This window comes from Nymphalis io, chromosome 6 (genome assembly GCF_905147045.1).
Source record: "Nymphalis io chromosome 6, ilAglIoxx1.1, whole genome shotgun sequence".
In the NCBI taxonomy this organism is placed as follows: Eukaryota; Metazoa; Arthropoda; class Insecta; order Lepidoptera; family Nymphalidae; genus Nymphalis; species Nymphalis io.
Genome location: NC_065893.1, coordinates 8,881,086 through 8,896,563, shown reverse-complemented (window position 1 = coordinate 8,896,563; position 15,478 = coordinate 8,881,086). Strand labels below are relative to the sequence as shown.

General features: G+C 34.9%; 1 protein-coding gene across 10 annotated transcripts in view; it reads left to right on the top strand.

The window, feature by feature from the left end:
• The window catches only part of LOC126768858 (sorbin and SH3 domain-containing protein 1), a 150,863-nt gene extending 136,652 nt beyond the window's left edge, over nucleotides 1-14,211 (top strand). For 8 of the 10 annotated variants that reach the window (XM_050487223.1, XM_050487224.1, XM_050487216.1 and 5 more), the window contains 8 exons: nucleotides 2,935-3,098; nucleotides 9,771-9,821; nucleotides 10,165-10,419; nucleotides 10,567-10,807; nucleotides 11,525-11,686; nucleotides 12,117-12,243; nucleotides 12,325-12,470; nucleotides 12,555-14,211. In XM_050487223.1, coding sequence (XP_050343180.1) covers nucleotides 2,935-3,098; nucleotides 9,771-9,821; nucleotides 10,165-10,419; nucleotides 10,567-10,807; nucleotides 11,525-11,686; nucleotides 12,117-12,243; nucleotides 12,325-12,470; nucleotides 12,555-12,577 — 1,169 coding nt within the window. In that variant the 3' untranslated portion in view covers nucleotides 12,578-14,211. The remainder of the gene's footprint in view (nucleotides 1-2,934; nucleotides 3,099-9,770; nucleotides 9,822-10,164; nucleotides 10,420-10,566; nucleotides 10,808-11,524; nucleotides 11,687-12,116; nucleotides 12,244-12,324; nucleotides 12,471-12,554) is intronic. The other 2 variants (XM_050487218.1, XM_050487221.1) reach the window with 1 other exon arrangement.
• The last annotated feature ends 1,267 nt before the right edge of the window (nucleotides 14,212-15,478 follow it).

Sequence of the window (15,478 nt, the reverse complement as noted above, 5' to 3'; positions counted from 1 at the left end):
CAGTGTGAATTTGTATTAGTGTCTCACACGTGATATGTGTGTTTATTAATGTGTTATAATAATATAATATACAGGTATGAGAATAGAATATTTTTAATACAGTTTAAAACTCGTTCTGTACCTCGTACGATATATCTCTTGATATCAACCTTACTAGTATAAAAAATGCGAAAGGGAGTATGTTTGTTTATTTGTCACACTTTCATGTCTATACTACTCAACCAATCATCGTGAAGTTTTGCATACACTTTGTCAGGTGGTGCAGAAAAAGACATAGGGTACCTAACACATGTACTAAACCGCGACGACGGACGGAAAGGAGTTCTTTCACTTATTACAAACTTTTTAAAAAAAAAGTAAACTTTTTTTTTAATGCTTTTTTTTTAATAAAGCTTTTTTTTTATTGGAATATACGTAGCAAATTCATACAAGCAAACATAGTAAAAACAACTGACTACTCCCAAGTATTTAGTTTTTTTTTTTAATTTGTGTTTTTAGTAAGTAATTTCTAGGTTTTGTACATCATTCCTACGTGTCACGTAGCGTACTTTTGTTTATTCAACTTTTCCCAAATTTAAACAGATTTTTACGTAATATGTATTAAAATTAGCTCCGTTAGTAGATTTATATAATAAGTAATATAATAATAGATGAGGACGAGATTTATTAGTACGATAAACAACAGAATAGGGGCTGAATATCATTAATACGATATCTTTGGCGCATTCTACAGAATATGAAAATAAAATACAAACACAAAAATAACTTATGCATTACAAGCGGTTCGAAGAGAAAACTATATTTAATAATTATTTTTTATTATTTGATTTAACATAAAAACGATGGAAAGATAAACATAAGATATTGTTAATGACTTGGCACAGTTTTTCTATAAATTATAATCTAATATGTACAGATAAAAACACCTTTCACAGAAGCCAACTTTGAACACCGTCCATGTAGGCACACGCGTGTTTACAAGAAGGCAGGCGCGTGCCACGAATGCCTATTAAGTGAAAGTTAACAAACGATTTGACAGCAAAGGGCTTTCCTTTTCCACACCGTTCCAGTATTTTGCTTTAACGTAATCGATTTAAGACTTATATAATTTTATTGACTGATTTTAGTTATTTCTGTTATGTTATTTAAGAACATTTAATATTTAAGCTGTAAATCAACATTCTTAAGTTTTTAGTTGATTTGTTTAATTCTGTACTTATAATTTAACCTTATTGTATTTACTAGGTATTTCTAATAAAAAACTATCAAGTCATTGTGAAAAAGTAAATATAAATACTACTGCCTTTTAAATTATAGCATTTTTAATACATTCTATTCTTTTTTTGTACTTTAAACAATTCTATTTACAAGTCTGAGATGACTTTTATGTCGTCATCTCGTTACTTCCGTCCGTGGTGTACAATGAAGGTACGTAATGACGAGAATAATGACCCCTGCCGTGCTTCCGTTCTAATTCGTAGGTACACACGTACCATGGACGAGCATTGCGAATGAATTTATTGTTAATAATAAAATATAAAAGCAATACGTATATTTCTTTTTAGCTAATTTATTATCTATACAGGTCCAAACTTTGAGATCAAAGGCCCCGAGGCACAGACATTTGAGGCCCCCCTAGAGCAGTTAGAGTGAAATTATATTATTTTTGGTTCGGTGTGCCCTCGGCTGTCGGGACCCTAAGCCTAGGCATAAATCCAGGACTGTTTTTATTGTCATTCATTTTTAAGTCGTCATTTACTTCCGTTAATATACTTACATGCATATAATATTTATTACATAAAATGAGAAATATTAATGAAACTTATAACACTAATAACGCTGATATTTCGAGATTCGGCTCTTTTTTATTGTTGGCACATTACAACTTTTCGATAGTTATTTAATTTTAAGATACTTTGATATCCAAAATATCAACAAAAGATATACATATGTCCGTCTTAATGCATTCACAGGTAACATAATAGATGGTACATTTTTCACCAGATAATTGGAATTGCAATTCAACAGGGAAATCAGTCTCCATTCCACGCCGTCATTTTTTTCAATAGTTTTTTTTAAGTTCTCAGTGTAAATTATTCATATGTAATTAAATAATTGTTCAATTGTTTAAAGGTAAATGTCGAGACTATCTCAAATCGAATATACAAGATGCCTTCGTAAAGATAGATCGCAGTGATCGAATCGTAAACCGGTTTGATCGAGATGTGATATTGCGTATCGTCATATAACCAGCACCCGAAATATTACCCATAATAGAAGTGTTACAACATCGAGATCCATAATACTTCCGCTGCTCGGCCACTTTCACTTATTACTAGCAAAAAAAAAATCCGACTCATACACACCCGTATAAGATTATGTAAATGTTTTCGGTTTTAACATTAATTGCAACTTATATAAAAATAAACCTAAAATTAGAAATATGTTACCAGATAATTTTTAATGATGTATAGAGTTTAGAGTAAGGGGCTAGAGATAGTTAAATTTATCAGATACATAACGATTCCAAAGTATTCGAATAAAGTATAATTTTGATTTGGTAAAGAATTAATGAGTCAGTGTTAAATAGGACTGAGATCTATATCTGATAAATTATTTTATGAATACACCGTGTCTTACCCACATTGGTGTACAAAATATATGCTCGTGCCATACATTACACATTGTGCCTAATTGATTATATGCTTTCCAATAGTCAATAAAAATTGATCGTGGTGTGACGTGTTAAAGTGTAAAATAACAGAAGGACTATTTCTATCTTTGTTGTACAGTTATATTAATTCATTTTAAATATTTAAACATCCGTCCCAAACACTATCGATATTAGGGGAAATCAAAACGAGGACTCAAAAACACTCCCAAAATGGAGTCATATAAAGTGATAAAATGATATATTATTTTCTTTTAACACAGAATCTCCAAGCCGCCGATACGTGGAGAGCGACGTGAACATCCACTACCGGTGCCCCGTGCGACACGACCCGTTACCACTCGTACCGGAGCGGGAGCTCGCACGGCAGCAGGCAGAGCATATGAAACGACTTTACAGGGAACAGAAGAGAAATAAATATTTACAGGTAACCGTTATAAATTATATATATAATTTTAGATATACATATATATTATAATCACCATTCAAATGGCCCAGGATATCATTGAAATTTGTCAAAAAAAAAAGATTAATCTTAAGAATAAAATATGATTTTAATTTTCATTTATTGACAAAGATGCATAGCAGCAAGATTTAACAAAAAAATTGAATTTAACCATACTATATTAAATCAATGTTCTTTTGTATGTTTGTTTATATATTCTAAATAAATATTTAGTGTTTTTGAAATGTTTAAAATTCACATCGACTTGGGTTTTATTGTCATTTAAACTCTTCCACAAATATGTCATAATGATTCAACGTCTTATGATAAATATAGTGTAAGATAAGACTTGACGGTCACTTATTTCAAACTGTTTTTATATCTACTAAGTCAAAAAAAAAAACCATAGATATTAGTGGAGTTGGGGCCCAAGATAAGAGGGTATAACGTGTTGACAATATTTGAGACAAGGCGAGGTTGCCGTGGAGTACCGGCTTAGAATAGTACTCCCCCAATCTCATCCCGTGGGTGTCGTAAGAGGCGACTGAGGGACGGGGAAAAGGGGGATGGGCAGCAGCGTCCCTCCTCCCATAAACATCTTACTCCCCTACTGCGCTCGCCAACACGCCTGTCCAGCGCGGCGAGTATGGGCAAACCCCTCCCTTAATGGCAGATGCGCCCAAAAAAACCGGCAAGCCCGCTAGGCCCGACCAAGGTAGCGGTCGTGGTATCGGCAGGGCAGGGGGTGCTAAGAATCACCGGTTCACGGCAGGCTACCGTATAAAACCACTGCACATGGCAACGTATAATGGACGCTCGATGAGGCTGGACCATCACCTCGCCGAATTAGAAGTATAGTTAAGTCATATAAACTGGCATATACTGGGGTTATCTGAAGTCCGAAGACAGGGGGAGGACACGATAACTCTAGAGTCCGGTAACTTACTCTACTTCCGCGAAGGTGATAACCTCTCCTAGGGTGGTGTCGGTTTTCTAGTCAAAAAGGATCTCATTAGCAGCATTGTGGAAATCAGTAGTGTGTCGAACCGGGTAGCGTACCTTGTCCTAAAACTTTCCGACAGGTACTCCCTGAAGATCGTACAGGTATATGCGCCAACTTCGACATACTCTGATGATGTGGTCGAAGCGATGTACGAGGACATCGCAAAGGCCCTCAACGACACCTCGAAGGCCCACTACAATGTTGTTATGGGAGACTTTAATGCTAAAGTGGGAGTACAAGATAGCGGTGAATCGAAAGTCGGACCTTACGGCTTGGGCTGCAGAAATCACAGGGGGCAAATGCTGATAAACTTTCTCGAAGCGTAGGGGCTTTTTTTGATGAATTCTTTCTTTCAAAAGAAGCCTCAGAGGAGGTGGACCTGGCGAAGCCCCGATAACGTGACAAGGAACGAGATAGACTTTATCATTTCGAATAAAAGGCACATATTTAGAGATGTTTCAGTGATCAACAGGTTTAATACCGGAAGTGATCACCGCTTGGTTCGAGGCACTCTAAATATCAACTTAAAAGCCGAAAGATCGAGAATGATGAGGTCTACTCTCCGACCTACCATGCTCCAAGCTGCTCAAGGCTCCGAAAAGTTCCAAATGGAACTTCAAAATCAATTCACCGCGTTGGAAACCATAAGCAGCATTGATGAGAGAACCGACACGCTGGTCAAAATACTGCAAAACACATCCCGCAAGTGTTTTCCGCCACAGAGAAGAGACAACGCACCAAAACTCTCTGCTGAGACACTCGAGCTCATGAGAAAACGACGAGAACTACCATCGTTTTTGTCAGATAAGGCCTTAAATCAAATAATAATAACGCTGACGCGACGCGATCTCCGACGCTCCAATACCCGTGCCATCAAGGCTGCGATTGAGCAAAATCGGGGATCGAAAGTGTTCGCTCGCAAGTTTGGGAGGCCGCGTCTGACAAAACTTAAAACTGAAAATGGTGAGGTCGTTACCTCTAGGCCTGAGATTGTCGGAGAAGTAGAGAGGTTTTATGGGCAGTTGTTCTCTTCAAGATCGGATAAGCCCGTGGGAATCAGTATTGATGACCAGCGCGCCCCTCTTATACGCCATTACTCCGAGGAGCTCCCGGTCGTTGACCAAGGAGAGATTAGGGCGGCTCTTGAACAGCTTAAAAACAACAAAGCTCCGGGAGATGACGGAATCACAACAGAGTTGCTTAAGGCAGGCGGGACTCCGGTCCTGAAAGAGCTAGCAAGCCTCTTTAATTCCGTCATCCAACATGGCAAGACCCCGGAAACGTGGAGCGGGAGTGAGGTGGTACTGTTTTTCAAGAAAGGTGATAAAACCCTCTTGAAAAACTACAGACCAATCTCCCTCCTGAGTCACGTGTATAAGCTGTTCTCAAGAGTCGTCACGAACCGTCTCGCCAGACGACTTGACGAGTTCCAGCCCCCAGAGCAAGCCGGCTTTCGATCAGGCTACAGCACCGTGGACCACATCCATACTGTTTGGCAGATTGTACAGAAGACCGAAGAGTACAATCAGCCGCTGTGTATGGCATTTGTGGACTACGAGAAAGCCTTCGACTCCATCGAAACCTGGGCAGTGCTCGACTCATTGCAGAGATGTCATATCGATTGGAGATATATCGAGGTACTGAGATGTCTGTACAACGCCGCTACAATGACTGTCCACATCCAGGACTGTAAGACGAAGGCGATCCAACTGCGCAGAGGGGTGAGACAGGGGGATGTAATATCCCCGAAACTGTTCACCAACGCATTGGAAGACGTTTTCAAGACGCTGGATTGGACTAGGTATGGAGTCAATGTAAACGGCGATTACATCTCACACCTTCGATTTGCCGACGATATCGTCATCATAGCAGAGTCGCTGGAACAACTCACCGAAATGCTGCGTAGCCTAGGCGAGTCTTCCCGGTGTGTCGGTCTCGGTATAAACTTAGACAAGACCAAGGTCATGTTCAATAGGCATGTCGTGCCGGGACCGATATACGTCGAGGGGAAACCTCTCGAAGTTGTTAGTGAATATACCTACCTAGGACAGATAATACAAGTCGGTAGGAACAACTTCGAGAAGGAAGCCGATCGAAGAATTCGCTTGGGATGGGCAGCATTTGGCAACCTTCGTCAAGTCCTCAAGTCGTCTATACCGCAATGTTTGAAGACGAAAGTCTTCAACCAATGCGTCTTACCTGCCATGACATACGGTGCCGAAACGTGGACACTAACTGCGGGACTAGTCCACAAATTCAAAGTCGCTCAGCGTGCTATGGAGCGAGCTATGCTCGGAGTATCTTTGAAGGATAAGATCAGAAATGAGATTATCCGGAAAAGAACCGGAGTCACCGACATAGCTTGCAAAATTAGCAGGCTGAAGTGGCAGTGGGCTGGTCACGTATGTCGTAGGACCGATTGCCGTTGGAGCAGACGAGTCCTAGAGTGGAGACCGCGAATCGGCAAGCGCAGCGTAGGGCGCCCTCCAGCCAGGTGGACCGACGACCTTAAGAAGGTGGCGGGCACCAACTGGATGCGGAAGGCGGAGGACAGGGAGCTTTGGCGCACCTTGGGAGAGGCCTATGTTCAGCAGTGGACAACGATTGGCTGTTGATTGATTGTATTTATATCGATAGATCGCGATTAACCACGCGTTCTGCATTTTAATTGAGGATAGTTTAAAAAATTCTTTAAGAGGAGAGTATTTGTTTTTTTTGTAATTGACGATTAGAGTTAGTGATTCAGAATCTTACCTGTGATTTTGGCTTCATATTGAAACCCTACATATAAAAATGATTATAAGATATATATAATATATTAATGTAGAATTTATGAAATATTATCTTGGCATTAAAGTGAATTACATAAAACAATAACGTCATGTACACGTGTGTTTCGTCGAGACCCTACAACCAATTTATTATTACATCTGCTTTTTTTATCCTTTTTGACCTACTTTATTACATTCAACAAACGTTATATGTCTGTATTAGGACTTCTCATTGTTTAAGTTACTTGCAATAAATCTTAAACAAACAGCAAGCTGAAAAAACACACACGTTAGTATATTTTTCCCATATTAAAAATAAAAAAATCTTACAATTAACGCAACAATTATCGTGTATTGAGATATTTCAAAACTTTATACGCATTACTTAATACAGTCTCGTACACGTACAAAACGACAGTCGTCTGCTTACATTGATTAAAAACTTAATTACTAACTTTTTTAAATATATTACGTTTGTAATATATAATAAACGTAAATGGCCTAATGAAACTAACGCAAAAATAACTAAAGTTGTCAAGCAGAAATCCAGTTAAGACCCACAGAGTTTTTCATATTTGAATAACTATATTTTATTTAATAAATAGCAATAAACCGAATTGTAATAGCGGTGATTAAATAAGCTGTCAATCCTTTTTTCAAACATGTTATACCCCAAAGAAGATTTTACGTACTTACTTTTGCATTTGATTATAAACGTAATTACCGAGAATTTCCCAGTTCACAACTGATCGTGAGTTCAATGAGGAAACACAATTAGCGTGCAAGTCAACGTTGACTGATGGTAATGCCTCATCACGGGCCCACTACTGGCTTGCACGCGAGTGCAGTTTGTTCAATACTTACCTTAGAATCTAAATGTTTAATCAATTATTTACATTGTTGCGTATTTTTTTCGTACTTTGTTTATTTTTATAATTTTGTGTTTGATTTAATATCTGAAATATATTATCTGTTTCTTTCTTTTTATTGACGTTTGATTAAAAAATATAATTTAAAGGTAAATGTTACATATTTACTTGTAGTGATTAGTTCAAGTTTATTTAAAAAATGACGAATGAGACAATTTTGTTGTACCATAATTTGTCACTCACGATTTAACTAGATATAGCTTAAATAAGGTTAAATGAAAATAGTGTCGTAATCAATTATTTATTAAATTGACCTGTACATAAATAATTATATGAATAATTATTAAAATCAAGTGGAATAATCGCGATAAATTACTGTAGGAAGTGTTAAATATAACGGCAGTATTAAATTACACGATAGAGTAAGGCTCTATGCATATAGAGAGCAGTTTCTTCACACCTAGATTGTTTGCGTCGGTTTTCATTCTATCCGCATTAAAGCTGTGGTCATCTGCTTAGAACGCCAGTTCGCGTACGCACACCATACCGTTATGTTATTGTATTGTTGAAAGTGAGTCAGTGTGTGTGTGAATAGTGAGCGTGTGATAGTATTTTGTTTGCTAAAATGCACATGACTGCTGATTTAGTTATTCAGGTGAGCCCATAAGTACTAGGAGTTGATTGAAAGCAATATTAAGTTTAATTACATAATTAAAAACAAACATACGCCAATAATGCAGACAAACCTATCATGTACTTCGATTTAATAATAATAATTTAATATTAAAAATATTCGTTTCTAATTATAACGGAAAAGGCTTTATATATAAAGGAAAAGGCTTTTCTATCAATCTTTCTATTTTGTAATATTGTTATAATCTAATTTAAGATAACCAAATTTGCTTTAAGGCAAAAAATATTGCCTTTCTTTCTGTTACAAATAATCTTAATCCATTAAAGTGAAATCAAGCGCAAACACTTTCTCTCAAGGGCTCGGCTATATTCATTAGTCTAGGCATAAAAACCGCTTTTATTTTCAATCTTGGAGCTTATAAAAACATATTATTACTTGAATATACAATTGAGCGAAATTTAAGTGAGTAATGAAATCGTACAAATGAATAAATATTAGTATCAATTATCTATATAAATTTGAATCCCTCTACTTAGGTACTATATTAAGTCGATATGAGACAACACCATTACGAACGAAATTCGAACATTTTTCTTTCAACGTTCACAATAGTTTTCACCTGATATTTTATATTTATTTCTTTTTTTTTTCTATTATAAAACAAACAATAAAATTCAAAAATATATATCAAGTTTCGATACTCACCTAAATAGTAGACATATATTTTTTAACACCTTCATTATTCAAATCATTTGTATATTGATCCATCATTTTTAACATGGGCGACCATTATAACATTCTCATATAAGCTTAGTCCTAAACCTTCGCTAAATAAATATAAAATAAAAAAATCGTAATTTAGTAAGGACCTAACTTTATCCTAATAAAAGAAAATATATATCCTAAAATATCTTACAATAGCTTATTAAAATGTCCCAGGAAAAATGTCCCAGGATAAAAATAGTCCCAGGATTAAAATAGTTCATTATAAAAATAATAATTCATTTATAATAAAAAAAAACTTATTTTCTCAGTCCATGGTCACTGTTCCGGTATTAAATTCCATTCAGATAAAGACTTACTACGTAAAACTATACAAGTTTTTAAATAAATTACCTTGAACTTCGAATTCTTTCACAACATAAGTTCAATATAAACGTTTATACTTTGTATCAATAACTAATAAAAATTGTATTTTTTCATTGACATACATTTGATTTTAAGCTCTATAACCTCACCTTTATAAATCACAATAAAACAAGTACAGATTAATTAATTTCGAAATTTACATATACATATATGAAATATTTATATAGGTAATATAGATTAAGAATAAAGTCAATGAAAAGTTATGGATACATTTATTATTAATTACAGGAAAATGATATACGTGCTGCAGATATAGAAGCATTTGATGCCTCAATCAAGGTGAAACTTGGAAACTGCGTTTCACGAGTGGTTTTGATTAACACTTGTTCCACGTTTAATTTAATCCAAAACGTGCTATATAATATCTGACTGATTTAATACTCCAAATACCGTTTACCATCCAAAATTACCTACATATCTCACTTGTGATTGAGGCGTTACAAATAATTTGTAAACTTAACGCTTTAATGTACGTAACAATAAGTAATATTTAATATCAACGTCGAGGTGTTCACGTTGACACGATAATTAACGTTTTTTTTGGAACTAAGAAAAAAGTAACCTTTTAATTCCTGTATGTACTGCACTTGAGACTAATATGAAAATTGTCTTATATTTCCAGGAGCTCCAGGATATGCAAAACAGACGTCATCAAGACAATTTCATGCCATCACAAAAGACTGTCGTCCCGCTCAACCGATACGACGAAGCAGAAAAAATTATAGCAAGAGCTTTATATACTTTTAATGGTCAAACTGCACGTGAATTAAGTTTTAGAAAAGGAGATGTTATAAATGTTAGGAAACAAATAGATTCTAATTGGTACGAGGGTGAAGTGCACGGGAAAATTGGGCTGTTTCCATATAACTATGTCGAGGTAAGGTTGATATGAGATCACTAAACATATACATACACATGTATACGTTACACAAAATGTCATATTTAAAAAAAAACAAATGTTTAAAACTGACTTCAAATGAGAACAAGGTATATATTTATAGAATTGAAATCTGTAATCTTCCAGTTATTAAAAGGCGATGGAGTGCAAACCCTTAAAAAATCCGCTGTCGTGGAAGGCAGAGCTAGAGCGAAGTTCGACTTTATCGCACAGACAAATCTGGAACTTCCATTGAAAAAGGGTGAAGTGGTCGTATTGACGAGACGTATAGATCATAACTGGTGGGAAGGCAGAAATGGGAGCAAAACTGGAATTTTCCCTGACAGCTATGTTACAATATTGCAAGAGCCCACTCAAGGTAAACCTGGTAAGTACCATTATAACGACCTATAAACGTTTTAAAGAAATGATACATGAAACATCGCTTGTTACATTGAGTGGTAAGAACACCTGAATCTTAACCGAAGTTTGTAGGTCCAAAAGGCCCAGGGCCTTATGTGCTTAATTTATGTTTATAATTAATCTTGTGCTCGGCGGTAAAATAAAACATCATGAAGAAACCTACATACGTCAGATGACAATCTATCATGTTTAACCACCAATCCACATTGAAACAGCGCGGTAGAATTAGTTTTTCCTCAAAAGCAATGGCCTCGCCCAACAATGTCACATTACAGGCTTTTACTTTACTTACTTGTAACTAATTGTACTACATGATATGTAGATCAGATTCAAACAACCAAAAAATATGTTTTTTTATATTTTTTAAGATTATTTTGTGTATTTGTTCATAGCAGTAGTATGTTTAAAAGTGTTATTCGACTCTTCTTCTTCTTCTGCCTAGCGTTTTCCCGGCCTAGTAACGCCAGGAAAAGTGTTATTCGACTGATTATTTAAAATGAATTTGATATATATTATTAATTGTTCGTATGGTTTTATTTGTTTGTTGTTGTTTATGCATATTTTTTCTAGTGTAAATATTAAAATATATAAATTAAATAATATAACTATATATATTTTAGTATAAATAATAATAGGTCTCAAAGAGCTATTCAAATAAAGTAATAATATATTTATTCTTCAGAACCTTATCCGACCCTCAACACTGGCAAGCCGGTCGCGTCTCCGGCGGCGCACGGGCTGCTGAACGGCACCGACAAGCGCAGCATGGGCGCGCACCGCTACACGCCGCAACCCAACAGCCCCGCGCTCGCCAACGCGCCGCCCGCCACGCAGCCTCTCGCAGGTGTGTACTCGTCCTCAACAAACCTACAGTCGCCGTAAGGAAAAAAGGGATTTATGTAAAGATTTCTTTAATATTGTTGTAAAATAAATAACGCCTGTTCTAAGTAGGACATATTTTATTCGACGCGTATAAGAAGATCTTGCTTCCGATATAAAAATATTTTATATTTGTTATTAAATCATACATTGTTTTATTCTTTCTTTCTGAGGAAAACATAAGGTTTAATAGTTAAGTTACAATAGGTCTGTTATTGTTATATTCCCTTTTTATTCTAGCGGCTTTTGTTCCCAGATAAATAAATTGCTCCCACATTTTATAAATGTACTATATACTTAAATAAAAATATAACAAGTCTTAATCTTACCATTATTATTCTTTTCATCAAATGAAAAAATACTACTAAATTCGTTATGCTTATGTTGTACATAAGGTTACATCACGAAGTCATCACAATCGCTGTCTGCTTCTGACCGCGGCTACGGCCCGCCGACCGGCGCCGGCGTTGACCTCAACAACACCGAGCCGCTCTACGTGGACACTAACGCGGAGGCCATCCCGTAAGTAACGAAATCTTTTGAAATCGTAGTTTACTACTCTTATAGTTTACCCTTTTCATAATTACTATTTATATTTTTCAGATATCGTGCAATGTACAAATACAGACCTCAAAACCCTGACGAGTTAGAACTTAACGAGGGAGACACAGTTTATGTACTGGAGAAATGTGACGACGGCTGGTACGTCGGCTCCAGTCAAAGGACTGGACGATTCGGTACTTTCCCTGGTAAGATACACTATAACTATAAAAAATGTATGTAAAATCATTATGATATTAAAATACTTCCAATTCAATAATAAATATTTGCAGGGAACTACGTAGAACGCATCTGATAGCGCCATACGTCGCTGCTGCGGCGCCTCCGCAGCGCGGCGCTGTGCGCGCGACGCTCGCGGTAGGCAATCAGCTCATGACGGTCACCTAACAACGTTTGTCTCTTTCTATCTTATAGGTTGAACTTCTTACATTTGTCAGAGGTGAAACCGCAATAACAACTCAGAATTTGAAATGCTTTGTAACTGTTTATACGAACGCTACACGGACTTGATTTCAATGATATCTGAAATTAATAGGAATTTATCGTCGATACGGTGTCTGTGAGGATGTTTTAGGGTAGATATGGTAGAATAAAAACATTGAATCGATATTTTAACGATGTATTAACAATTAATAGATATGTATATCTAAATGTTACCAAATTGTAAACCATGACTTTTATATCCTTTTATAAATATATCGTGTTATTTATATTATATATATTACCCAAAACCATTCATGTGCTTTGGTACAGAATTACGTTTTTTGTTTGTTTTTTTTTTAAATATGAATTGACTTGTACGTTTATACCCGTATCGCACATTTAACATTTACTTATTAAATAATCAATATTATTTATTTCGTATATACATAATTGCTTTTGCATGTTTAAATAAAGAAATATGTACCTTATGAATTTAAATCGTCCCAAAGTTAGTAGCGCGCCCAAAGAGTATGTGTATTGGATATTATGGTGTTGTATTATTGTATAAAAATATATGCATAACTGTAAAGTCGTTCAGTAGCTATAGTTATTTATTTACGTAGGAGCCGCGGTTGGAGCTCTTCTTTTAAAAGTGACTTTTAAAAGTATGCAGCATTGCATGATTATACTAATTATTATGAACTAACCTTGTTTTTCTATTTTAACTGTGATTAAGTTCATTAACAGAAAAGTATCTCTAACTTTAAAATTTATTAAAAAAATGATATTTTCAATGACATGACAAAAGTCAAACTTTGATAAATTGAAATGTATTTTCGATCTATATTTTTATTTATTTTAAACAAAGTTTGGACATTTTGTGAGTATTGGCATCACTAAACTAATACATTTATCTCTAACAATAAATATTACTTCATTAGCCACCGTGTTTTTTTAATTAGTTACCGCATTAACGTAGTTATAATTATATAAATATATAAATTCTTATAACTATGCAATGGTCGGTGTAAATAGGGCGAGTAATATATTGACAACTTTGACAATACTATTTTATACGCTTAATTTAATATTAGGTGTATCGTATATAAGTAGTTGAGTATTATTTACTCGGAACTCTACGATAGAATAGTAATTTTTTGGCTTGGCTCTCGATTGTCTAGTCACTGTAAGCAGAATTAGTGAATTCTCTATTTCCTGTTCTACAACTTATTTGTTATTCTTTGAATTCGACGATTGTATCTTCAATTATATTATTTACACCTTATTTATTTAACCAAATTAAAGTTACTCTCGCCCTATGTAATTGCTTATATTATGCATTCATAATTTTAATAAAAGATTTCTTATTTTTAACCTATTGTTGTATTTTTGTTAATTTATTTCTAGAAGCACAAACGTTTATTTGTTGTTGACACTTCGACATGCAATGTAACATTACTGCTATTGTTCAATGTCATCACATCTAATAATAAAAACTTTCTATTATGTTTTTGTTTTAATTATCTCCCCAATGACAAAACGATCGGCTTGTGAAATATAAGTAATATTAAAAGATTTTATAGGTAAATCTTAGGTAAATCTTATTTTATAGGTAAATTTTATAGGTACTTGGTGATATGTGCGAGTCTGTCTGGGTAGGTAGCACCCACTCATCAGATATTCTACCACCAAATAGCAATATTTAGTATGTTGTTAACATTGATAATTGAATAATCATTAAATGAAAGATATAAAATGTTTTTGTTTTTTCACTAAAATTAAAAATATAATTTATACGATTATATTTTTAAACTAACAACTCTATAGCAAACCCACCCACTAAGCCAATCAGTCAGAAGCGTATTGCTTTTGAGATAAGACAAAAGTTTTGTACTTAAAAGGCATAAAAAATATTTTTTTAATTTTTCGCAGGCTAAGACGCGACGTATAGTGCTGCTGTTTTATATTTATTTAATATATTTTATACCATATAGATATACAATATAAACAAGGCTCTAGATCACAAGAATTCAGTAAATTACGATCAATAAAATTGTATAATATGCTTATTTTATATCATTGGGAGGCTTTTAAAAAATCGGAAGCATTATATTCAAGCAACGTTGCTTAGCAACCGAATATGATACAAACATCGAATATTCATGCTGCGTCATTGCAACGTTTGAAGCTTCGTACTCTTTGATTATAGCCGGTCTAGTAGTTAGTTGAACGTAGTGATACTATTATCTTTGTATAAGCAATAATAATGGAGATGGATTGGAAAGAAATAATAAGATCTTCTCAAAAAGAACTCAAGCAAACAGAGAAAGATAAACTTTGCGAAAGTTTGTCGTGGCTGGAAGCTGATGATATTGAACTTAATTTTAGTGATTTAAAATCTTTATTTCGTCTTTCTCAAGATCTTTTAAAATATAAAACTGAACAAGTAAGTAGAGTAATGTAGCAAAAGAACATTTTATATAGTATCTACTACACATTTTCTATACGTGGTCAATCCGTAATGACAATTTCAAATTTCTCGTATAAAAATGAAAATATATAAAATTCTAAAAAAATATCCCTATTTTTTATAGAATAGGAAGGCGGACGAGCATATGGGCCACCTGATGGTAAGTGGTCACCAAACGCCCTTAGACATTGGCATTGTAAGAAATGTCAACCATCGCTTACATAGCCAATGCGCCACCAACCTTGGGAACTAAGATTTTATGTCCCTTGTGCCTGTAATTACACTGGCTCACTCACCCTTCAA